This window comes from Triturus cristatus, chromosome 11, assembly GCF_964204655.1.
Source record: "Triturus cristatus chromosome 11, aTriCri1.1, whole genome shotgun sequence".
Lineage (NCBI taxonomy): Eukaryota > Metazoa > Chordata > Amphibia > Caudata > Salamandridae > Triturus > Triturus cristatus.
In genome coordinates, this window is record NC_140594.1 from 1183355301 (window position 1) to 1183382785 (window position 27485).

At 45.4% G+C, this 27485-nt stretch overlaps 1 protein-coding gene across 1 annotated transcript in view; it reads left to right on the plus strand.

The window, feature by feature from the left end:
* Positions 1 to 26942, plus strand: part of TFRC (transferrin receptor) — a 454042-nt gene extending 427100 nt beyond the window's left edge. Inside the window, exon 19 of the mRNA XM_085635983.1 lies at positions 21920 to 26942. Coding sequence (XP_085492109.1) covers positions 21920 to 22162 — 243 coding nt within the window. The 3' untranslated portion in view covers positions 22163 to 26942. The remainder of the gene's footprint in view (positions 1 to 21919) is intronic.
* Positions 26943 to 27485: the final 543 nt, after the last annotated feature.

Below are 27485 nucleotides of genomic sequence, written 5' to 3' on the forward strand. Positions count from 1 at the left end.
GGTCTGACTCAGCCTGCCCCTCCAAAACCAGACAGCCAATGCACCTAACAGCAGAGCACACTGGAAGGCTTCGGTAAGAAAATACTTACTTTCTAAAAGTGGTATTTTCAAACACAGAATATAAAAATAAACCATTTAAAGATGTATTTTAATAATCTGAGCTCAGGCATACTAAATTCGTTTTTCTACCATGTTCTATGGGTCAGTTAGGACTATAGAATGTAATAGCCAAATCTCCCATTCTGGCCTATGGATAACAGGTAGCCTTACAGTAGTGAAAAACGAAATTGTGTGCAATTCACTACCAGGACATGCTACACACATCAGAGCATGTCCTACCTTACACATACAATGCACCCTACCATAGAGGTGGCTTACATGATGCCAAATGAAGGTTCAGGAGCTGGGAAGTGGGTGCACTTCACAGCCAAGATGGCAGTTCTAGACTGCACGCAGACACTGCAGTGGCAGGTCTGAGACACACTTTACTAGCTGCTTCTGTGGGTGGCACAATTGCGCGCTGCAGGCCCATCAGCAGCATTTGGTTTACCAGCTCTGGGCGCACACAGGCCACATTACTAGGGACTAACAGGTAGACCAAATAAGCCAATCGGGGATACATCAATTCATATGTCATCTTTACACAGGGAGCATCCGCGCTGCGGCACTGAATGGCAGTGGCGCAGCGCCCAGAGCATCTATCACCAGAAAAAACAGGAGGCACAGCGAAAAAATGGAAGGGAGACTCACGCCAATGTTGCCAGGTCTGACATCAGGCTTCACGCTGCGACGTCTGTGAAACCTTTCCTTTTAAGAATGTGACAGATAGGTAGAGGAGTTGGGCATTATTCTAGCTGGAGAAAAAGAAACCACTCATTCCAAGGGGATGCCACCTTCTGAGATTAATTCTGTGAAAAGTGCTCCACCTAACACTTCCACAAATATGGTGCAAAAAGGAAACCCGGAGATTCCAGAACTGGACTTACTCCATGAAGCACCTGCAGTCATCTCCTCAAAGGATAAGACTGGAGTTTGCTCAGAAAAAAAACCTCCAAAAAGGGTGAACATCCATCTGTGCCAAACATTGCATCAAACCCAGCTCCCTTTAAGTCCTGACTGAATGGTAGTACTCACCTTCTTTGTCGTCCATAGTTGTCGTTCTCCCCATTGAAACCCATAGGACAGGCATCGATAACTTGAGCATTGGACAAGGCTTCCTTAAGTGAGTGCCTTTTTTAAGTGAGTCCCTGTCGACAACCACACCATAGATGTCTTATCTCACCATCGACAAATATCCTGCCTATGGCAAGGCTTTATTCACCATTGACCGTCTAGAACGGATTCCTACTACCTCATCGAAGGATGTCTTGTCACTGACCATTTTCTACTCCATTCTCCTTTTCACCAATAAAGAAAGGTGTCAGCAAGTTTGCTCATTAGACTCTGGAATCTGGAAACTGACATCACCACGTAGACGCAGCACATATCCCAGTGCAGCTACATATGAGTTGAGTGCCTGAATTTGAGGTAGAAGTTTTGGAAGAGTAAAATAGCCAAAGATTTGCTAAAATTAGTATCTCCCACTGACCATTTGTAGCAGACATTCTCATCCCCCTCCCCCACATGATGCGGAACTCATCCTTCCAAACAACTTGCAGGTTTGCAAGCGCCTGTTGCTTTCGTGACACGATGACAGCAAATGGTGTCCACTATTCATGTTATTTCCTTAACGGCCAATCCAGTAACCAGCAACTAGTCAACTGTTGGCTTAATAATGAATCCACTACCTCAACTGCCCGAGCCACCTCATGTGCCGCCTGCTCTGCTGGGGATACTTCCCAGGAATGTTCACCTGTCGCTAGTCCTGTCAACGACACAGGAAAGCAAGAGTAGTCTGATTCTTACCAGTACTCTGATTTAGAAGTAGTGCACTATTGCAGGAAGACCTTAACGGTAATGAAGACTGTAATTCCACCTTACCTAAGAAAGGATACGAATGCCCTTTCCAGACAGATTCCTTTCGAGACCACATAGCCCGCTTTCATGCTTTGATGGAAATGGCAGCTAAAAGTCAATCCTTCAGCTTTGGTGGAAGAATGTTTCCTCTGTTTTCAAGGAACAGCCATGCAAAGCCATGCGGTGGATTCCCATACAAGGCTTTGTATGGTTGGAGGGACTAAAACTGACAAACCAGGCTACGGTTCCAGCAGTGGTAACTCCTTTTGCGAAGTATTTTGCCTCCGATTTGTCCCTAGCCGGACTTATAGTTAACCAGTCAGACTGTTATTGTCAGTGGCTCAACGAAGATCCTCCATCTCCTGACAGCTGGTCATTGGGTTAGTTCTATGGAGCAACTTCAGGCAGTCACAAGTGCCTTAATTTTGGGCTGCGATGACTGATATCTCATGATATCTCGCCACTGACCTCACCTTAGAGGGCAACATGGGAAGCTGCCAAGGCAGTCGTCGGGGAGGGAGCAAATACATCTGCAGCTGTCAATGATGTGGTAATGGATGTATCCCATGAAGGCTTCCACCAGCTGGCACAAGCAGCTTTACTGAGAAGGCAAGGATAGCTGAAGTCAACAGCCTTCTGCCCAAATGACCAAGCCAGGATCCTAGATGCTTCTTGTCAGGGGCCTACATTGTTTGAGAGGCAATTAGCCTGCATCCTACAAAATATTAACGCAGATGCCCCCTTGGGGCTTTACGGGGTAAACATCCTGACTCTCCTACTTTTCATCCCTCAAGAAGGTCCTGAACATGCTGGGGAGATTTGAACCAATATAGAGATCAAGGGTGATCATAATTTCCCTCCCCACAAACACCTCCTTACTAGACAGACTAGATATGACCAGGGCTAAACATCCAACAGAAACCACTGATGTACCAGATCCTCTAGACTGAAAATAAGCCCTTTTGCTTGCCTAAGACAAGGGAGCTAGACTCATCACAGATTTGTAAACATCCCCCCCCCCCCCCCCCGCCCATTTCCAACAACCATATCATTAGGATGTGGGAGAGTTCAGCGAAGTTCCTTTTTTGACCCCCACCCCCCCCACACACACATCCATTACAACAGACCTATCAATGTGGCAGATAGTACTCCGAGGACACAAACTCTGGTCTTACAGAAACCACCTGTTTGGCCACCCATGCAGAAACATCATTTTCATTTGAGGTGGTGTCAAGTGGCCGATAGGGACATTGTCGACATCACTAAGTTAGCATGAGCCCTGCAGCCATGATGCAGCTTTTGCACACGTTACTACATGGCTTAATTTTTTTCAAGACTGTTTATGCCTTTCACAGGAGATCTGTCTGTGTTCGTTCTGTCTGTTCCTGGAGTTTGGCCTGAACATTGTGAGCAAAGTTGATAAACAATGCCCCTTGTTCTGTCTGGTCAGGCCCTAGCACCTAGACAAAACATACTAATGCAGCTGCTGCTGGAGACTCGCGCTTTGATATTACGGGGATACATGTTTAGGTGGGGCACACTTTGAGAGGGACCTTTCCAGAGAGAAGAGCAACACGCACATACGATGTAGAAATACCATCTATAGTCTAAGGTATGGGGTCTGCTGGCATTGCCCAGAGATCTTCTATTATGTAATAATACTTCTTCCCAAGGGGTGGGATGTTAGGCACTCTAGTCCTTTCTCCATTTTCTTTATGAGATCTCCCTTTATGATGTATGGCCAACCTGCAATGCCAACTGTATTTATGTTATGCATTTTTCTGCTTGTTGTGGCACTGCATGTTAAAGCAATATAGTTAAAATAGACATTTTCAGCTATATTTGTGTCTCGTCAGATCTTATTGTGGATGGGTACGAGAGTGTGAGCGAAAGGGTGTCTCTTGTTACCACGATTCCTGAGGGATCCGGGAGTGTTGTGTTCTGGGGTGTCTAATAATTTGCTTCTCCGGGAGTGTAGGAGAGCGAGTGAGACGCTATAGTCAGTCCTGGGCTCGTGGGCACTAAGGTGGTAGGAAGGCACAGTCTCTATACACAAAGGTCCCATAATCCTGCGCATAGTTCTGTGTATGTGCATAATCCCTGCAACGGGGGCTATATGAGAAACCAGAGATGCTATTCCATATTTTTCTCTGATATGGAAAGTGGGACAATCCAGGACTACTCTACCGCAAGGAGCTTAAAAAAAACAGTTCTGCATTGTAACATTACATGAAATTCTCCTAATGCTGCGTAAAGACTACCTTACCTCCTGGGATGCCTTTTGCCACATCCTCTTGCACCATAACTACAACTCCAGGTAGTAATGCTACTTTTCATTGTCGTAGCAGCATTATCGATTCAAGGTGCTCCCGTTTAAGTCTCCAGTCTGGACCCTGGATTCTCCCAAAGTGTCTAGGACAAGTTGCTGCCTTTCTGAAATGAGATGGTCTACAAATATACCTTTACGTGGATGACTGTCTTGTGAAGACTACATCGAAAGAAGATGGGCTTCTATTGCCACCTTATCATTCTATTTCTCACATTAGGCTGGACTGTGAACAATGAAAAATTCTCGTTGGAACCTTTTTGCAGAATTTCAATCTAGGTATCAATCCTGGATACAGCAGGGGAAGTTTGTTCCTTCTGCAGCCTGAGCACTGAAACTCTAAACCATAGTGCAAACCGTGTCTGCCGAACATTCCAGAGTGGACAAGTGTCTTCTGTTCCTGATGTCTTCTCCAAAGGACTGATAACCTCTTTCAGGCTCCGTATGAAACCCAAAGAGGAACTCTAGCATTCCAACAAAATACACTAAAGTGATGAGTCTGAGTCACATGAAGGCTCAAGCAGGCTCTCCTTTGGTGGTTTTTCTCAGATCGGGTCTCCCAGTCGAGCCTTCTTCAGACAGAATAGTATTGACTACAACTGCCTCTTTGCAGGTCTGGGGAGCCTATATGCAGGAGCTGAGGACCATAGTCTCTCCAGATGAACATTCCAGAGCGGCGATCCGTAAGCCTAGATTAGTCGGAGAAGCAGTTCTCATCAAGCCTGACAATCACTTTGATGATTTACATTGCATAGTGGAACGAGATCCCACCCCCAGTCAGAAGATAAATAGATATTATGGGTCTGAACCATCTTCAGCCAGGTGAACATCGCAACGGAACACCTACTGGAAACCAAAACTAGCAGGCAGATGGACTCAGTCTAGCACTAGCAGACCACCCAGAATGGGGACTCACCCAAGATCAAGTGTCGGCAGTCTAAGGCAACCCGGAACCTAGGCAGTGCCTTTAGAAAATAGTCAAATGCTTCTGCAAAGGCTACTCCCTAGTTTACAATCCTCCCCAGCATGCTGAGGAAGGCAGATCACTGTACTCTGATTTTCATCACTGTACTAGTCATGATGTTGTGTTGCCATTCCACAGCAGACTCCTGCAACCTTTTTGTAGTTCCAGCAATGACACTGGAGATTCACTCCAGGCTCTCCTCCAGATGCAATGGGGAGATATTCCGTTGCAAGCTCAGATTACTGAACTTGGCAGACTGATACCTGACCACCAAGAGTTAGGTCATTTTAGATGATCCATCAGAATGCAGCAACTTCCTGGCGCAGTCAGAAGCTCCGGCATCCAAGATGATGTATAGCCCAGGTGAGGTACACACTTTGGATTTTCAGATAAAGCTTTTTTACCAACGATAAAGTTAAATATGAAGCATACTTTTTAGTGAAGTACACAAATCTGGGGCGGTCTGAACTCATTCAATCAATTCCTTTTCCATCAACAATAAACAAATTGTAATTATTGTGGCAGCTATTAAGATCCCACAAAGTTCTAGAGGCACCCCTTTGTTTCCCTCCTCTAAACCAGGCTCCTACAATGAGTAGCTAATGAGCTACTAGCTTGGTGGAGCCCTGCCTACTGATTTAGATTTTGTTTGGTTGAATTAATTTACGACTAAAAAGTGGGTATGTGTTGATTACTCCAGTATTGGAGCTTTCATAGATTCACATGCCTGAATCATTCCCCGTCGTCGAGACTGGAGTCTCTGGTATATAAAAAAGCAATGCTTAGTTGGATAGCAAACTGAAAAGAGGCCTAGGCCCATTTCCCTTTTGCAACCCATAACCTTCGTTATGTAAAAGACCAAACTTGTCCCTGAACCAATCCAAGCTCCTCACCCTCTAGAACCCTCCTGTGAGAACCTTCTGCCCCTCAGATTTTCTACCGCATGTTGTGCTAGGGAGTCTCCTTTGAGCTCTGCTCAAATTCTGTTTTTCCAACTTCTTTAAAGAACTTTGTTCTTAGAAATTCAACTGAATTTTTACTACTCTGGATTGTCTTCAAATACATTCTTTAGAGAATGTCTGTAAAGGAGAAGAAAGGTTTATTTAGGGCCTGAGCAACTTGTTCCAAGAGGCTCTACACTGACACTCATGCTGACTGCATCTGTCTTTACCCGGATCACCAGGCCAAAGACTTTAAGGTATGTTGCACTTTCTCAAGTAAAACTTTGAGAGATCGTAAAGGGCACCTCTTGATATGGCTGCAGAAGCTAAATGCCAGAAAGGTTATCTCCTGTGACCGTGAGGAAGAGTCCTCCTCAACATCCAGGAGGTCTCAAAAGAGAAGAAAATCTCCTCAAGCTCATTCCTCAGGGGAACGTCCTGAGAAGGCCCTAAAAAAGACCACTCGCGGGTCTTCTGGGGCAGTCCTTCAAAATCTCCTAAATCTGTGGAAAAGAGTAAGGGACATGCTTCTGGTGAAACAATCAAAGAAGACTATTCTGAACAGTCACCTCAGGTCAAGGAACCCTTCAGGAAGCATCTTCTATGCCTCCTGAGGTAAAATCTAAAAAAACAAGCATCGACGGGAACGTCGACAAAGAAATCGATGACGAAGATTGAGGTAAAGCTCATTTCAAAGACACAATCATTGGATATTTCAGCCTCTCTGACGACATCGTCTACCGTGGTGTTGATGCCGCTTACTTCGACAGCGTCGACTGGATCGTCGTCGACTGTGACGACCGGGGCGTCTACTGGAACATCGATGACTGTCTTCAATGACGGATAGCTCTTTATACCTGGTGTCAACGAGGGGGTCTACGGCGATCTCGTCCACGTGCTCGTCGACTAGGGAAATTCCAGATAAGCCAGAAATAGTTAGGAAGAGGAGAATTACACCAGAAGTCACCTCTCCAAGCAAGATCACTCCTCTGGTGCCTTCACACCTGCTGGAGGAGCAGGATTCAGAGGAGGAGGACGGTCCCTTTGGCTTTGCTAGTAGCCCCTCACAATTACATGTGAAGTGTCAGAAGGATGACTGAAGAGGGATATGGGGAGTACCAGTATCCTCCAACACTATCGTCCAGGGTACCAAGAAGAGATTGGGGGGGGGGGGAGAGTATGCCATCTTCAATGATGGATCTGCAGTTTTTGCTGACAGACTATAAAAGGAGATTTCCGTTAACACCAGCTTCTCAATCAATCCCAGTCTCGCCTCCACATTCCATCCCTGCAACTTCTGTTAGAAGCGGGGAACCACTACAGGAAGTTACACCTACAACTTCTCAAACAATACACCACCAGGATCCTGTCACTACGGACGATGATGACCAGGAGATGGGAGAGAACAGATCACAACAACGAATGGGATGATTACCAGATTCCATTTCCGGCATCTCCCTCACCAGTACCTGTGGATTCTCCGCTGGTGGATATTGGCGGATTCCATAATCTGATGGAAAGAGCTGCGCAGAGATTCCAGCTTCCTATGGCTACAACACAAACTGAATGCTTCCTATACGATTTTAAGGAACCATACCACAAGTCAGTCCGGTCTATCCCAATTGTGAGCCATGTATGGGAAGAAGGATTAAAAGTGATGAAACCGGCGACAGTTACCCCTGTGCTTGCTAGATTGGAGAAAAAATATAAAGCTCCTTTGGACACACCAGCGTGTTTACTGGGCCATCCAAAACCTGATTCAGTAATTTCGCAAGCGGCGCAACAAAAATCTAAGAAGCCCTCTGTGCCTATATTGGCACCTCCTGACAGAGGGGAGACTATTAGACGATGCAGGAAAGAGGTTCTCATCCATGTCTGCTCTCCTAGTTAAAGCTGCAAATGCCCTTGCCATCCTGGGCAGATACGTTAGGCAGATGTGGTGCAATATGGCACCTTACATGGACCTCATCACACAGGACAATAGAGGAGGCGAAAAAAATCCTTCAGGAAGGAGAAAGGGCTTCGGCTGAAGTCATTGACTGTGCAATGGATATCGCAACCACAGCCTTCTGATCGCTTGGAGGAGCGACAGTGCTACGGCGTCAGGGGTGGTTAAGGGTGACTGCCTTTAGACCAGAGGTGCAAAATAAGAATCTAGATCTCCCTTTCGACTGAGATTTGTTTGGAAAACAGGTGGATGATGCACTTCAAAGTATCAAAATGGATACAGTTACTGCAAAAGCTCTAGGTTAGCTACAGTACCGTAAAGTGCCCTTTCAGGGTGCCAGAGGGAGAGGCCAATCATCCTATAGAGGGGATTACCAGCAGGGGAGATACCCCTCTTATTCCTCGTCATCACAACCATACCGACAGCGATATGGTCAAAAACAATCTGGGAACTATACAAAGTCTGCTCCTAGAGGACGAGGGGGGTCGTCAAGGAAAGGACAATGGCAGAAGACAATGACAACCTCCTGGATCCAGCTACATGTATTTCTTCCCCTCCACAAGTTCCCCTGGGTGGTAGAGTTGCTTCCCATCTGCATCATTGGCAGAAAATAACGACGGACAGATGGGTCCTCAATATAATACAATTCAGACACACTTAAGAATGTATTCAATTCCCTCCTTGCACACCACCGACAAGTCAAGAGATCAAACCTCTATCTCAGATGCGTCGGGAGATTCGGACAATGCTCCGAAAGGGAGCAATAGAACTGGTGCAGATTTGGAAAAGGGTTTTACTCCTGTTTCTTCCTAGTCCGGAAGAATGCTCTCCAATGACGTCCTATTCTAGACCTGAGGTCGCTGAATACTTCTCAAGAAGCTGTCTTTCTGGATGGTGACCCTCCAAGACATTCTGCTGCTCTTAAACTCAGGGGATCATATGGCCACTCTTGATTTAAAAGATGCATATTTTAACATCCCCATTCATTCTTCCCACAGACAGCATCTTTGGTTTGCTGTAGCCGGAGACCATTACCAGTTCAAAGTACTACCGTTTGGCCTCAAATCAGCCCCGAGAGGTTTTACGAAGTGTCTGGCGCCAGTGGCAGCTTTTCTCAGAAAGCTAAGACACCAGGTATTTCAATACCTGGACGACTAGTTGATAAAAGCACCATCAGAAATTTCAGCCCAGGTGTCCATTACGACATGCATACAATTTGCTGAACTGGGGCTGGTTTTGAATATAGAGAAATCATTTCAAGGAAAATCACGTTCCTGGGAGCGATTCTGGACACCTCTGTAAAGAAGGCATTTCCCTCCAAAGAGGCAACTGGGTTTCATGACGCTTGCCAAGAATTTCACAAGAGAAAAGTGTCTTTCAGTACGCAAGTACAAGTCGCTACTGGGGACAATGTCCTCTTGCAGACCTTCTTTTATGCCGACTAAAGATGCGTCCATTACAGGAGGAACTGGACCGGCAATAGCACCAAGCAGAGGGATCCTTCGACAAGGTGAAGATCACGCCGGCTATGGGGCAAGCAGTAACATGGTGGACCCACAAAAAGAATGTTTCGGTGGGCCTTTCTTTCTTGACTGAACCAGCTCCATTGGTAATTACCACTGATGCATCCCTGGAAGGATGGGGGGGGGGGGCGTTCCTTCCAGACCTACAGTTCAGCGGTCAGTGGGGATTGCAGGAACAGCAGCTACACATACTTGCTGGAGCTCAAAGCAATAGGCTTGTCATTGCCAGCTTTCCTACCAAGAATTCAGGGAGCATCTGTTCTGGTAAGAACAGACAACATAACTGCAATGCAATATCAACAAGCAGGGAGGTACAAGATCACTCTCCCTGTCACAGGAAGCACAAAAGATATGGAAGTGGGCTGTTCAACACAAGGTGTCTAAAAGCGGAACATCTTCGAGGAGATCAGAATGTCAAAGCGGACACTCGGCAGACTAAAGTCCACATGCCACGAGTGGGAAATCAACCAGGAAATTTGACAAAATCTTCAAATGGGGAGTTCCGACAGTAGATCTGTTTGCGACAGCTCAGAACAAAAAAATGCCGGTTCTTCGCAGGTTGGTATCACCAAAGGGGATCTTGGAGTAATGTGTTTTTTATGGCATGGTCGGGCGTCTTTGCCTACACCTTTCCTCCGGTTCCCCTTCTGCCATGCGTTCTAACGAAGATAAAGAAAGAACCGTGCAAAGTGATACTGATAGCTCCGTGGTGGCCCAGGCAACACTGGTTCGCAGAGTTGCTCTTGCTGTCGGAGGATCATCCGATTCGTCTGCAACCAATACCATCACTCTTGACAATGTCCTGGGGACATGTGATTCATCCAGACCCGAGATCGCTACACTTAGTGGCCTGGCTCCTGAACACTGCGAATTTCAACACCTAGATATTTCATCAGAATGCAGAGATATAATGGCAAATGCCAGAGCGGAAAGTACAAACAAGACTTACAGGATGAAATGGAAGAGATACTGTTTGTGGTGCCAACAACCTAACATTCATCCTCTAAGCTCAGCGGCACATGAGATTATTCCATATATTTTAATTTTGGCAAGGTCTGGTTTATTCCATGCTTCTATTAAAGTGCATCTTTCTGCGATTTCTCGATATAGAAGAACTTCCTCGGGTCCATCACTGTGGTCCGAAAGGATTTTCAAACCGTTTATGAAAGGGTTGTTTCAGACTTTTCCTCCCATAAGACCTCCTCCACCTCTCTGGCAGTTGAACATTGTTTTATCTCAATTGATGAAGCAGCCCTTCGAACCAATTCACTGGGCGGATCTAAAGTTCTTATCCTGGAAGGTAGCTCTTATAATAGCTCTCACTTCAGCCAGAAGAGTTGGGGAAATACAGGCTCTCACGATACAATCTTTTTTGCAGTTCAAAGAGGACAGGATTGTTCTCAGGACTAATCCAAAATTAATTCCGAAAGTGCCTACAGACTCATCTGAACGAACTGCTGATCCTTAAGGTTTTTCCCTCATCCGTCAACCGCAGCGGAGAGAGCTCTTCATTCATTAGATGTTCAACGTTGTCTGAAGTTTTACTTGCAGCAAACAAGGCCTTTCCGCAAGTCTTCCCAGCTGTTTGTTGCTTACAGTGCCCCCAGGAAGGGGTTCCCTTTGTCAAAGAGGGGAATTGCACGATGGATTTTAACTGCAATACAGTTTTGTCATCAGGCGGCAGGAAAGCCGTTGAATGCACGTGTCCGTGCTCATTCTACAAGAGCAGTGTCAACCTCCACTGCTTTATTTGCTGGAGTACCTATCCAGGATATCTGCAGGGCTGCTACCTGGAAGAGTACGCATACTTTCACAAGACATTACTGCCTCAATGCACCTGTAGAGAAAGATGTGGCAGTAGGACAAGCAGTACTGAGGAACCTTCTCCAATGATGGTGAGCCCTCTTTACCAACCCTCCTTCCTTTTTTATTGGTTACATATGCACATTTTTATTGTTATATATTGTATTATATGCAAGATGGAAAGTGTTTTTTGTCTGTTGGTATATAAAGACCGCTTTTATCGAGCTACATATGTTACCTTGTTCCAAGTCTTGGGTAACAAAATGTGCTATGTTTTACTGCTCGTTATTCTAATTCAGGCATGTGAATCTATGAAAGCTCCAATACTGGAGTAAGAAAACAAGTTACTTGCCTGTAACTGTAGTTCTCCAGTATTGGAAGCTTTCATAGATACACATGCGACCAACCCTCCTCCCCTGTGAGGCTCACCTTGGATTTAGCACAAAAGGTGTCTAGGGCACAAGTGCACGAACATCTGAGGGGCAGAAGGATCTCTCGGGAGGGTTCTAGAGGGTGAGGAGCTCTGATTGGTTCAGAGGCAAGTTTGGTCTCTTTTACATAACAAAGGTTATGGGTTGCAAAAGGCAATGGGCCTAGGCCTCTTTTCAGTTTGCTATCCAACTAAGCATTGCTTTTTTATATACCGGAGACTCCCGTCTCGACGACTGGGAATGATTCAGGAATGTGAATCTATTAAAGCTTCCAATACTGGAGAACTACAGTTGCGTAACTTGTTTTCTTTTCAGAATTTTTGAGCTGTTGATTGGAGAAGAATGGTTGAATTCTGAAAATATATTTAAAGCTGATATTTTAGTGATCACTCAAATGGCTTTTGGGAGACCTATTTATATTGTAACCTTGATGCTGGGGAAATAATAGTTGTGGCTGTTTTATGGATTTAGAGGCAGTCTACATTGATGGCCTTTTTTACATTACTGCTGGCACCGTGGTGAACTGGGCAACGAGCCTGCACTTTGACTAGGAGAGAGAGAGAGATCTACTTGCTAGCAGGTGCAGAGGGTGACTGTACCCACCTGCAGGGGATGCATGGGGGGGGGGGGACCATGGAACAGCCTTTTCATCCTTCCAGAGGGCTGCCCTTCAGGGGCGCACGGACGATGTGCCACCTTTTTATAGTAAGGTACGGACCCAGTCAGTGATTTCCTCATTTAAATGGGGCCACATCCTCCTGCAAATGAGTTAACTCCCTTTAAGCATAGCATCCCAGGCGTCTGACTGGATCAAAGATTTTTCTTCGAGCAATACCATTGCATGCAGGTAGGTGGCGTCTGTCGGCTCTGTGGGACGTCGTCTCTGCCATCAGTTCTTGTCGCTTCAGCCAGCGCAGATCCGTGAGGAGAGTTACCCTTTGTCACTTTTGACTTTTTTTTTTTTTGGATGGCTTGTCTAACATTTTTAGGTGTGTAGGTTTTTGACGTGTCCAAAAAGACTTCTGGATTAAAACCGTGTGGTGCCTGCCATTGTGGCATGTCAATGACAAATCCACACTTAGTTTTTTTCGTGCCTAGAGCGCGACAAAGATTCAAAGTCGTGCTTCAGCTGCCGGGCCATGGCTCCGAAAGCTTTGAGGTAGCGGTGCCTAAAGCTGCTTGTGGCCCGGCGATCAACATTGTCGTCTGCCTCGGTGGGCTCGTTCTTGATCCCGGTCTAGAGGAAAGTCGGGGAGCCCCTAGTCTTTGTCCTTCCATGTGAAGTCCTCGAGTAGGCCAGTTAAGAAGCACAGAAAACACGAAGTCGAAGCATGCTTTGACTTCTCCCTGTCCGTCTGCTGACGCGATGGAGTCTCGCTGCTCTAGGCCTTGTTCTGTTGAACCTGCGCCTGGGTCAGCTCTGCACTTGCCACCATTCTGGGAGCTGGAGCAACCCGGCCCTTAAATAATTTTGTGATGTGCCTCAGATTTGGACTGCCTGACCCTACCGGCGTTTGGGCCCCATAGGCTCACAGGGGGCTTTTATTGGGTTCCGTGCTGGCAGCCCTGGCCTCGATGACCCACACCAGTGTGCTTCTTTTACACTTCATCTACGCTGTCGAATGAGTAAAACAAGCTGCTTATCACTGGATCAGCCTAAAGGCTTCACTCCACAGCTACCACTTTGAGAGCTTTCTATGGTTATCAAAGACCACTAAAATCATATGGGTTGCCAGGATTTGTGCAAGGTGAATCACTCCTGTGATTCTCCAGTATTCAATCTTTCACAGATTCACATGCTTTTATCTTCCTAGTCATGGTGGGAGTCTCACGGTATCAGAATGACCACAGCAGTACTAGAAAAAACTGCATAACAAAATCCCATAGGGACTGGTATTCTGAAGATCCCCACAAGGACTGCTTGTACTGTCTTCGCCCTAAACATGTGCCTAAAGACTGCAAGCATTGCAGAACCTTTTCTGCAAAAACCCTACGTGACAGGGAGGCACGGTTACTGTTGTGGCTTCAAAAAAAGGTCACTTTGGATTCTGACTCTGAAGAGGAAATTAAATCTCAATCATCTAAAAAGAGAATCTTCTGCTTCTGAGGAGAAAGAGCTTAAAAAGCAGAAAACGAAAGACAAAGAGGCTTCTTCGTCTTCTCTTCCTCATTCTCCTCTAAAAAAAAAAAAAATCTTAAGGGTCTAGAGGTATCTTCAGCTCCGTCAACGAAGACTGGGGCGTCGCATGCATTGAGTTCAATGAAAACGTTGACCGCTCCGTCGAGTACGACTACCATATCGACGACGACAGCTGCGTCGACATCGACTACAGCTGCATCGACGACTAAGACGTCGTCGAAAGGCTCGTCGACGACCAGTCAACGGGGAGGCCAGTTACGACCTGTTCTACTACTTCATCGTCGGCGACCTCGACGACTACTTCGTCGACTACCACCTTGTCGACAATAATTCATATTTCCTAGTCAATGAGAACTCAGTCGACGGGAGCTCCGTCAACGGCATCTTTTAAATCTCCCAAAGCAAAGACCACAATTTCATTAAAGTCTGTTCCATCGTCTACTGGCTCGTCGACTATTAAGAAATCTTCAGATTTTACCGGCTGGACAAAGATTTCTCCACTTCCGCCATCTAATCTGCTGGAATTGCAGTCAGAAGATGAAGTCATCAGGAGTAGCATATAGTCAGGAAACCGATTATATCAGGAGGTTCAGGAAGTATTCGCTTTCCAGGATCGTCCAGTGCAAGAGTCAAAAAGATATGAGTATTTTCAAGAGTCATATGACTACGAGGATGATGAAGCTCAACCTGATGAGAGAAGAAACTATCTCAATGCCAATTTCTCTAGTGACTGACTTAAGTCTCATGATTAACGACTATTATCGACGTTTTCCTGAGGCTAACACACAAACCTCAAACTTCATCTACTCCTACTCAAATTCAACCACCTCAACCCCCTCCCAATATTTCAACTCAAAAGATTCAATCTCCTCCTATTGTTACAATTAGAGATGATTTAGAGGAGAGTGATGCAGATCAACCAGAAGAAGGAACTTCTTCAGGACCATCAGGTTGGGATAGAATGGGATCAGTACATTCTGCCTACTACGCCGTCGCCATCACCGGCAAACTCTCTGCCACAAGATGTTGGAGGTTTCCATGACATTATGGAAAAAGCATCGAAGATTTGAGCTTCCACTTCCGGTACAAGAAGCTGAGTGTTTTCTCTACAATTTTCAAAGAGGATTCACAGAAATCCATTAGATCGATTCCAATTATTGATCACATTTGGGACGATGGGTTAAAAATTAGGAATCTGGCTTCGGTTGCTGCCTTGGTACCCAGGGTAGAGAAAAAATATAGAGCCCCAGAATCTTCTCCTGCAGAGCCCCAGAATCTTCTCCTGCTTGTTTAATTGGAAATCCGCGGCCGGAATCTGTAGTGATGCAAGCCGCTCAGACATTCCAAAAATCCAGTTTCCACTTCTGCAGCTCCTCTGGATGAGGAAGGAAGGCGAATGGATGGTGCGGGGAAGCGTTTTGCTGTGATGGCAGCGTCCTCCATTAAAGCTGCGAATGCGTTGGCTCTTATTAGTAGATATAATAGGCAGATGGGGTCAGATATAGCACCTTTGTTGGCCCATCTACCAGAGGATAAAAAGGAAGAAGCGGCCGCCATTTTACAAGATGGGGCTAGGGCGGCTTCTGAATCCATAGATATTGTGATGGATTTGTCTTCGGTGGGATTTAGGCAAATGGCAAGTGCAGTGGCCCTTCGAAGACAAGGATGGCTTGAAGCCACTTCTTTTAGACCAGAAGTCCAAGCAAAAATAGTCGACATGCCATTTGACTGAGAGAATCTCTTTGGAAAACATAGATGATGCCCTACAAAGTATCAAAGCTGACAGATCCTGCGCGTGCGTTGGTCTCTTCAGCAGGGCAGGTTCCAGTCCGTTCGGAAAAGAGGATCTAGAGGACAAGCTAATCAAAGATCTTCTTACCAATCCAATAGATACCAGCCATACAATCAGCAGGGGTATCGCCAATTTTCAAATAGTCAACAATTTCGATCCTCAAACATCGGCAGCAATCCAGAGGGAGGTCTTCTGCGAGAAGAAAATTGCAACAATCTAATAGACGACAGTTACTCTGTAAAAGAGCCCGCCACATGTTCAAACGTCAAGAATCATTACCTCTCTCCATTTTATCAGGCTTGGCTGTCGATAACAACAGACAGATGGGTATTGGACGTGATTCAACAAGGCCATACCCTGGAGTTCATACAAAGCCTCCAAATCATCCTCCTATACGCAGGAAGCAAGAACACCTATCAGCCCTCAAGGCAGAAATGTTATCCCTTCTACAAAAGGAAGCAATAGAAGGTTTCGCGCCTTCAACGAGGGAAAGGCTTTTATTCGCATTTCTTCTTAATAAAGAAAAAAGACACATCAAAATGGAGGCAGGTAATGGACCTGAGCGGTTTGAACAAATTCATCAAAAATAAATCTTTTCAAATGTTATCCCTGCAGGAAATACTCATTCTCTGCAAGGGAGATTATTTGGCATCCCTTGACCTTTTAGATGCTTATTTTCACGTCCCAATTCATATAAATCAGTTTCTTCGTTTTGTGGTGGCGGGTGCCATTACCAGTTCAGACTATTGCCTTTCGGTCTGAAGTAGACGCCAAGGGTCTTTACAAAATGTATGGCGCCAGTAGCGGCACATCTAAGACTTCAAGGTCACCAAATTTTCCCTTTTCTGATGGATAAATCTGCCAGTGGATTCCTCACCTTGTGAATATCCCCTGCGCCAGCTTTCCACTGAACTTTTTTCCCCAGCTCTCTACGCTGAAGTGGACGTCATAATACTTCGGCTCCGCTCGTAACTCCGTATGACGTCACCGGAGCCATAAGAGAGCCACGTCTGCGTGATGACGTCTGTTCCCTTTTTTTTCCCCGCCGTCGACGCGTACCGGATTTCCAGCACTCTCCTGTTACTTTGTAGTCTTGTAGTGGGTTATTGTTTCTGGATTCACCAAGTCTTCGAGGAAGTCAGGTTTCAAACCTTTTAGGGAATGTGGGGGCCACATGTCAATGACTGACCCCCATGAGGATTGTTTGAGGTGTCTTTCTTCTGACCACGACGTGGAGGACTATTCCAGCTGCAGAAGAATGAACTCCAAGGCCCTGAAGGAGAGAGGCGAAACTCTTAATGGCCAAAGCAAAGAAGGAAAGAGGTTAGAAAGAAGCAGAAATTGAGGCCGGAGTCGTCTACTTCGCACTCTTTGAAGTCGAAGAAACATCACAAGAAGAGGAAGCTTAGCTCTCTGCGCCGGTCCTCGAGGAGTAAGACTTCGAGATCGCCGTCGTCTCGACGTCGAAGTAAGGATGTTGTATCTCCATCTCCTAGGAGGTCTCCAGAGATAGCCTTCACCGGCGCAGTCACCGGCGCTAGTGGAATCTTCTGCTTCTGAACAGGAACAAGAGCTTTCTCCAGGACCAGCTGATCCTGCGGCGTCTGTTGAGGGCGCTCCGGTTCCGGGTACTCCTCGACCGGATTCAGAATCACTCCCTTATCCGCAGTTCCCGGCGCCGGGTGCGGTTAACGCATTTCCTTAATGCGGTGTATGGGATTTTTCAACGGGCTGCCTTCCCATCCGGCGCACCATCTGGTCCCGTGGGTTCTATGGCGTACACCTTGGGAGTGCCGCAGCATTATGCTCAGGCCCCATTTATGCCCTTTTTGCCGATGGCTCCTTCGTGGCAGTTTCCGGCACCGTCTGGTGATCCATCTCTGCTTCGTCTGGAGCAGCCTTCCTCGATGCCGTTGCCGAAAACTTCAGTTCCGCACCCGGCGCCTCTGTCTCCACATTCGGTTCCGCCGACGCCGGTTCCTCGGATCCGTTCAAGGAGAGAGGCCCCATGAGTCTTGGAAGAGGAGCGTTATAGGGAGGAAGTGGAAGGTGAGGTGGATGCATCTTCTGATGACTTTGAAGGCATTCAGGATGCTAGTGGTCTTGATACCACTCCGGAGTGGGAGCATTCTTCGACTAGGTCTTCGCCACCACAAGAATTGGCCCCCTATCATTCAGTTATCAAGAAGGCCGCAGAGTTGCTGGACTTGCAGTTACCCTCTGCTGAATATAAGCCAAACCTCCTAACTGAAGTCCTGCATTCACCAACTTCGAATGTTGAACCCTTGTTGCCTTTTAATGAGGCTATCTTAGAGCCTGTAATGGATGTTTGGCGTACGCCACTCTTCGCCTTCAGTCTCCAGACAAGTGGCGAGGAGGTATAGGGATGGACCTATTTGCCACCCGCGAGAACGCGCATTGCCTGTCATTCTGCAGTCTCCGATGCAGGGGGCGTTGGGGGACGCATTTCAGTTGAGTTGGGGCTCAACTCCTTTACGTGTTTCCTCCCATACCTTTGATTCCTCGGGTTCTGAGGAAGATTCGCCAAGACCGGGCCAAGTTATTTTGGTCGCCCCGGATTGGCCAAGAAGGGTGTGGTACACAGATCTTCTCCACCTCTCCTCGTGCCCTCTTCTCCGTTTCCCTCTGAGGGCCGACCTCCTCTCGCAGTCGGAGGGGCAGGTTCTACACCCCCACCTCCAGAGCTTACATCTTCATGCCTGGAGATTGTACGGGGCAACCTGAATTCCTTCTCTCTCCCGCCTGATGTGGTGGATGTTATTTTATCGGCCAGGCGACACTCCACAAAGTCCATTTACTCATATAGGTGGTCTAAGTTTGTTAAATGGTTTGGAGAGAGATCCGTTGATCCTTTAAAAGCCCATCTTTCCAATGTGCTTCAGTTTGCTCTTACCTTGGCTCAACAGGGCTGTGCTGTGTCCACGGTTAAGGGCTATCTTTCGGCCTTATCGGCTTTTCTGTGTCTTCCAGATCAGCCGTCTTTATTTAAATCTCCTATTGTATTAAGATTTATCAAAGGCCTTACTAATGGGTTCCCACCTACTCCTTTAGTAATGCCACAGTGGGACCTTAATCTTGTTTTAACTTTCTTGATGGGGTCCCCTTTTGAGCCCCTTCATAGTTGCCCTTTGAGGCTGTTGTCTTTTAAGACGGTCTTTCTTGTAGCCATAATCTCGGCAAGGAGGGTGAGTGAGCTTCAAGCTTTTAGTTCAAAACCCCCGTTTTTATCCTTGCATGCTGAAAGGATGGTACTCAGGACCAGGGCTGCTTTCCTACTTAAGGTAGTTACTCCCTTTCATCTGGGGCTGTCTATTACACTCCCTGTTTTTTATCCACCTCCTCATCCCTCCAAGGAGGAGGAAAGACTTCATCATCTGGACCCAAAAAGAGCTGTGAGCTTTTACTTGGACAGAACGAAAGACTTTCGTTTAGATCAGCTCTTCATGGGTTATGTTGGACATTCTAAAGGAAGAGCTGTGCACAAGCGCACTGTCCAGATGGATCATCCTGGCCATCAAGATCTGCTACGCCCTTGCTGGTAAGGTTCCTCCTGAGGGTATTGGAGCTCATTCAACTAGGGCAAAGTCTTCCACCTCTGCTTTGGCCAGGGGTGTTCCTGTGGCAGACATTTGTAAGGCCGCGACTTGGGCCTCCCTCCATACCTTCGCAAAGCATTATTGCTTAGACTCTGAGATGAGGAGGGAGGGCCACTTTGCACGCTCTGTCTTGCAAGACTTTTTGGTATAGGAAGGTGGACACCCTCCTCCGGGAGTGGGACTGCTGTGGGAATCTATTCACAAGGTGAGGAATCCACTGGCAGATGTATCCATCAGAAGAACAAGTTACTTACCTTAGGTAACGCTTTTTCTGGTGGATACAGTATCTGCCTGTGGATTCCTCACTGGCCCACCCGCCTCCCCGTTGTCCACCTTTGTATACCTTAAAAGATGTCTTGCTTGAGATGTTATGCTTTGTAGCTTCTTTCTTTCTGGTACATTGGTAGGAAATGCTTGTTTTCTTTAGCTTTCCTTTTGTTTATGTACTATGTATATTTGATTGTACATTGTATACTGTTTATACTTTGTATCTGTCGTTGGTCCACCTGTGTGCCTCTGAGGCACGGAAAAAATGGGTGGAACTGACGTCAACACGCCGACGTGGCTCTCTTATGGCTCCGGTGATGTCGTACGGAGTCGCGAGCGGAGCCGAAGCATTATGACGTCCACGTCGGCGTAGAGAGCTGGGGAAAAAAGTTCAGTGGAATGCTGGCGCAGGGGATATTCACATGGTGAGGAATCCACAGGCAGATACTGTATCCACCAGAAAAGGCGTTACCGAAGGTAAGTAACTTGTTCATTAGGTCTCGCCTACACAGCGTGCATGCAGTGCCTAGGAGGACCTTTAGCCGTCGCTCTGGTCATTTTCAAGCACACACTCGTGCTTGTAGCAGCATCCACCTTGCGGGAGCGAGCAGGGGGCGGGCCACAAGCACTAGTGCCGTGCTTGAAAATGAGCAGACTGCGCCCTCAAGCAGCACTCTTCCCCCCCCCCCCCCCCCCCCCCCCCTCTCTTGCCCTCACACAGCACTCTCGCACCCTCGCCCCTGCGCCTCCTGGCATTCCTCACGCTACATTCTAATGACTGTCATAGCTCACAACCCTGCGTTACACTGGCTTTGTGATGTCAGACTTACAGCGTACTGCCCACTGGCTGTGATGTCATAGGCTTAGAGCGCTCCCTTCCAACGGCTGTTTGTGATGTCATTAGCTTTGCACGCTTCATTGTAATGCTTGTTTGTGATGTCACAATCTTAACATGCTCCATTCCAACTGGTGCTTGTGATGTCACAAGCTTAGATTGCTTAATTACCACGCCTGTTTGTGATGTCATAAGCTTAGAACGATGCTCTCCATTGCTGTTGGAGATGTCAGAGGCGGCACATGGTGTATCGTACCGGCAGTTGCATTACATTGTTTGTGACATCATAGCGGCGCTCACGTAACTTTCACTGCTTGTAAGGTCAAAGACCAATACACTGTACTGGCTATTTTTGATGTCAGTTGGGGCATGTACATCCCACAAACAGCTGAGGATGGCAAGGGAAAGGGCAATCACCATGCGCCTCACTAGGGACACATGCTTAAATCTGGTGCTCTCCGTTACCACGGGCTCCCTGTGATGCAACAGGACTACAAGACTAAGTGCAGCATGGCTAAACACTGACAAGGGCCCAAAAGTGAGACCTATTGGCTATGCCAATGCTTGTTTAAAAAGCTGGGACAAGTGGACTAGTCGTTCTGTCTGTGTTGAAATTATCTTGTGGTTACAGTTTCTCAGACACATTGTTACAGGCCAAAGGCAGATGTTAAATCAGTCAATGGAGTATTATCCATTTTTTTCTCTAAGCTTAGTCTGCAAGACCTGGTGAACGACTTGAAATGTATTCTGACTGCTTTGAGTACACAGTGCCCCCTAGTTAAGGATTACTGAGGCAAGAACAGTTGTTGGACTTGGTGTTGTGCTTTAGGCAATTATGAGTGAATGTTGGGTCCCAGGTGCAATTTTTATTTATCGAAAAAGCAAGAAATGGTGTTTGAGGCAATTCACTTATCCTCTAATGAAATGTGCAGAGCCGTTTGTGTCTTGTCTCAGTTGCATGTAGCAAACTTGTTAATTATGCAGCTTTTGATTACCCAGGAATTTACAGCATACAAAGTTATCAAATATTTGAAAAGTTTTTCAGTTGTGGACATTGAAGAAGTTTATCAAGAATGCAACCCGAGCAATGCTGGCATGTGCGTTGATATATTGTATGCACTCTGTACATTGTCACATCTGTTGTCCACAAATCGCCCAAGATAGAACCTAATTACTGAGTGAAACTTCCTTGTTTGGATTTCACAGTTGCCTGTTTATTTGTGTACCGGTTTCCCCTTCTTATTCAAGTTGAGTGTACTGGCTTGGGTACTCACTTTCCATGACAACGTCTTAAAGATAGTGTAAGATACAAATGTATTTGTAAACTAATGTCATGCGAGTGTATTGAGGAAACTAATGTCTAATTTGTATCACAGGTGGAAAACCACTTTCTGTCCCCATACGTCTCACCGAAGGATGTTCCTTTCCGACATATCATCTACGGCTTTGGGAATCACACTCTGTCCGCAATGCTGGATCACGTGCGCTTACTGAAGACTAACAAGAACCTCTTCGACGAAGGCCTGTTTAAGAACCAGCTGGCTCTGGCGACATGGACTCTTCAGGGTGCTGCCAATGCCCTGGCAGGTGATATTTGGGACATTGACAATGAGTTCTAACCGGACCACCGCTTCACATTGGATGACAAAGGCACACAACCAGTCCATCACAGTCCTCGGACATTGGCTTACTGAGACAGACTACCAGACAATCGGTCCTTTTTTCCACCCGGCATCTCTTTTAAGAATATTTAACAGTAAGGTGCAGACATGTCAAAGATCCATATTTTAATGGGTACAACCCGTGCTGCTGCGCTTATTTTAATAATTGCCATATTCAGATAGGCAGAAAGTTAACCATGAATCACATCCCCTTTGTGATTAGAGGAAAGAAGCAGGCATTTTCTTTGATTTCCACCTTTCAGTTGCTATCTAAATCACCGTCCCAACAATTCATGTTCTTGTGGCTGAAAGTCTTGGTTGGGACCTCATTCAGATTGAGTTATTGCGAATATTCAGAGAAGGAAGAGGTCTGTTGTGCACATTTCTTATCAGATATGCAGCCTGGCTAGATTACCTTATGAGATATTCCCTGCCAACGCTGTCTTTCTTTTAGATCACTTGAACATTGAATAGATTCCGATAAAAGGTTGTCGTATGGTGTAGCTTGTTCCTGAATGTAACGTACATAACTTATCAAATCGGTTGTACATCATTTATTTAAGGGCTTAGCTCTTTTTGGTTCTTTTGTGGCAGGGGCAAGGTATATGGCAAGACCTTAAGGTGCATTCAGGCAAGTTGTAAAACGGAACTTGGATTTTTTGTTTTTCAAATCTTGTAGTCTGGGCTGAAAGTAGATGTTGCCTACTTATTTGCTTTAAAAGAGATACACCTGGTCAGTCTGAATTGTAGTTTTAGTATCCTGCTACCTACCAAATCTATCCCTGCTGAATGTTCGTGGTACTCTGGTGGTTGCTACGGCAGGGATGTTATACAGCAGATCCATTGCATCTCTGGTCTTTGATTGTAATGCCTGGGTTCCCGGTGTGCACTGGTACGAGCCCCGGACTATTTGCTTTTTGTAGATTACTACTTAACTGTCTCTTGCCATTGGAAGGTTTAGAGCGAGTTCCAGCACAGACCATCTCTTCCATCTTTGCTCGTTTCTGGGCACCTCTCGCACACGTTGGGCGAATGACTCAGATTGGTTTAGTTCAGACAACCTTGTCTGGTAGTCATGACATAATAGCACTTAGCCATTAGCTGTATCACTTCCTTGTTTAGGGACACCAGATTGTAAGGTATACAGCTTGGCGTTTTTGTGTGTGCACATCTCCACTTTCTCTGGCGTTGTACCTAAATATTGCTTAGAGCACTTTTTAAGTTGGCGAAATTGCGTTCTGCCCAATGTGTTTTTTCGCTGTGCCTATTGCGGAGGGTTACAGCATGGTCTAATAAAGCAGACCCATAGACAATACCCGCTCAACATAGGCCTGTCTCTAGCGTGTGATGGGCCGGGTCAGCAGCAGTGGTTTACTTTACATCTCCCAGCTTTGATTGGATATTAATTATTGACCTAGAAGCAAATATTTCCCTTCAGTGTGCCAATACTACAACGGCCCAGGCCCTCTGTACAATTGGATCTGCTCTTGTAAGTTTGCTCTTAGTTTGTGCAGAGTGTCCTTTCCCTTAAGTAATGTAAGGTGCTATCAACAAGCTTTAGTGATCTGGTGCGAGTTAAAGGGGGCTTGACTTTTTAGGTTCACTTAGTGATCTTAACCGTGTACAAGTGCACATATGGACACTTTGAGTTTCCTGTGCTCGACAAATCACGTGTTTCATTGGGTTGCGACCATGATCATGTCTAAGGCTCTGCAGGATTTTATGTAATTTGCTTTGAACGCAGTCTTGTTTGTTATCTAATGTTAGTTTTGCACGAATAGTGTCTGGCTGTTGCTAGGGGACTTTGCACACGAGCACAATGGGAGGAGCATGGGATGTCTCCATGCCGACCTTTCTCTGCTTAGCAATGGTGGTGGTGGCTATGGGACATGAGGCATTCTGTCTTGTGATTCATACATGTTACTGAGCCACCAATAGTTTATGCCTGTGTCCCTAGCATCTTGTGTGTAAACTAGACACTGACACTTCGTAGCACACGGTGCACAGAATGTGTTCCGAGTCATCCAGGAAGGTTTGCACGCTACGGAGTCATCACTGGATTACTTGCAAGACCCGTATTAACGCAAACTCGTCTCTCGTCAAGTTCAAACCGAGCTAAAAGATACTTACAAACTCCAGTCTTTTGGCACAGTTATTTATTTTGTTATATGTTAATTTATTTATCAGTGACAGGGATCACTATAAATGGTGTTTTTTTTATAAATAATTATCGGAAGCAGTGTCTTCCATAATTGACTGTTATACTGTCGAATTTTTTGAGTAACAAAGCAGTATCTGCTGTAAGGATTGAACAGGAAACTGGAATCTCTGCATTATCTGTCTGGGAGCCCATCAGGGAGATTTGCGTTCATTGACCATTTTGTGACATATTGCAACAGGTATTATGACCACTTAAAAAAAAATAATTGGGACCCTTTGAACTCTGTTATAAATGCTAGTGAAACAACAGAGCAAATACCGACCTTTAAATTGTGATATTGTTAATCCACTCTGATTAAAAAATGTGCATCGTATTGAAGTGAACTATGAATTAAAGGAAATCAATTTGTTTCGAGAACAGAAATTAACTAAACAGACCTCCTGTGGCTTCAGTAAAGACTCATTTAGCAGCGGGGGCTAACAAGTCTTGCACTCAGTATGCGAAAACGTATTGTAAAGATCCCTTGTTCTCTTCTGTGAGGCTTGGGGTAAGAAGGAAGGGTGGTTTCCAATGATGAGGAAACTTACTATTCTAGAGGACTGTCTTTTTAGGGAATCAATTCTACGGCTTGCTCTACCACTCAATTTGCTATCTTGGTCACTCTAATTCAGCCGCCGTCTGGCTGCATTATGCACCTTTCACCTCTGAGTAAATAACAAGGTTGGGTGCTGGACATCCTTTTTTTTTTTTTTTTTTTTTCCAAAACACATGGACACAAATTTGGGTTAATGTATACATGCGACAGTTTACACAGTCAACCAGTCTTCTAAAGCAACTTCTAAAAAGCCATGATGTGCTACAAGACCGTTATTGGTGCAGAAATTCCAGTAGCCTTATGAAACCTGATGTACATTATCGGAGGCAGGGTCTTCCATAATGGTTTGAGAACAAGGTAGATTTTGCCTACCACAGTGTTATATCGGGGGCAGTGACCCCCATATGTCACACTAAGTAATTATCGGGAACAGGGTTTCCCATAATGGCATTATGATGCTTAGTGCTTTACATGCTATGAAATTTGCAGCATTTAAATCGTTAGTATCTAACATGCGTTTTTTGTGTCCTGTTTAAATCCAGCTTTTGCTTTTAGTTCGTTGGGCTGCCTTGTCAATCTATTGAAATAACCTCTCCAAGAATTGTATTTTCTTGATGGCTTTCTAAGATGTGTATATTCCCATTGCTTCAAACCCCACCCACTATAGTTTGTGGTACGTTTTTTATAGTTTTCTTTTGAACGTTCTCAGTGAAATACTTTGTGAATCTCAGTGGAAACGGGCAGGTTTTGTACCCATGGAAGGTAGGATACTTCATGGTAGTCCTGTGAGTTGTGCCTTAACTAAGGCTCGAAACTTTGACCTTCTGTGAGGAACTGCGGTTCAAAAGACATGCATTGTAATTATTTTGATAAGTAGAGGGTGGGACATCGCAGGGTGTCCCACTGCATGCTTTAATTTTGATTTTTAGTCTTTTGGCACAAAATTAGGTGGGAGGCTTGATTAATCTTAAGCACGGTCTAAAGCTTATTTCTGCATCGTAGGAACTTCATTTATAGTCCTAAAAGCAAATTAATTCTCAGCTGCCTGCGCAGAATTCAATATTCATGACTTTAATGAAGATTCCTACAATGTAGAACTAGTACCACAGATATGTAACCATTCCAGATTATTTGAATGTATGTGATGTGTAGATATGGAGTTCCTTTCACCCTAAAAGGTTCTCCAAAGTCGGTCCTGAAGGGCCGGACCCATGCCAGGTGTAAAGATAACTACATTTATCTAAATGGGGATATGCTAAAAATCTGGCATGGATCTGGCCCTCCAGGACAGACTTTGGAGAACCCTGCTTAGGAGGAGCATCCTTTATTTTGGCTTTTTATCCACTTGATGGATAACATTTTGAAGTCCATCAAGTTGGTAAACTCCTTTGTGGTTTGTCGACCTAATTAATTTTGAACCAAAAGTTTGTCTTTCAGTTGTGGGTATTTGACTTCCTTGGTGTGGCTTAGTACCTACCTCAGTAGGGCAAACGTCATGTTTTATGAATATCTCATCAGCCATTTGGGGGAGGGTGAAACCTATTGAGTCAGTAGAAAATCCTCTTGGATCAAAATGTGGTATGTTTTAACGCATTTTGTCAGGTTGTTTTGCCAGCGGCAAACATATGTTGCGTGCCATGGCTGAATTTCCCCTTGTACGGTTTTATGAAAAGGTGCCCATGTTTTGTGACATGTAAACTTTTCTCTTATATTCTCTTGATCTGTGAGAAATACCGGATACTAATGGTTAATGTTAAACTATTGATTACTTTTACAGTTGTCTTAGTGGCATTTGAAAACTTGCAGCAGTCCTGTAGTATGTGCTGGTCTATTAAATTCATCTGTTAAATGCTTCCTGCAGTGTCCGCTTGCTGTTCTCATCTGAAACCCTTTGGTGATGTTGTGCACTGTAAACATTTCAGAAAAGTTGTTCTAGATTTGCTGAATTTTCTGTAGCTCTTCAATTAAATGTTTGCAAATTATCATATTGTGGGTTCATTAATTGACATTTCATAAATTCATTCTAGGTCTTCCCGATTACAAATCCGTAATCAATGGCATTTAAGATCCAATACCTTACCCTCTTCCATTCTAAGGATGTTGCGTATAAAACACTTTAGTACTGATAAGTTTGCAGCAGCAGTGTCCATAAAGTCCACAAACTTCCCTTTTACAGGAGCCATATTTGGGAAATGGGAGGGGGGGGGGGTCATAAAACACTTGTGGAATACTTGGTGACTGACCTGGTTCTTTTCGGCCCATGATATAGCACTTATTCATTCATGTAATGTACACACTGTTGCCTTGGTCAGTAGAAAGATCGTTGATGTTCTGCATAGCATGTGGCATTTCTGATGGATGTGCATCTTCCCGCTAATTCCTCTCTATCTTACCACTCTGTCTTTACACAGTTTCCATGTTGCTGGGCACTTCCTCTGTCTGGTGTATCCCACCCCCATGGAGCTTAAGTAGTGGAGACTGGAGTTTACCAGTCCTTTGGCCAAACCTGTACAGTTTGAGGCCTT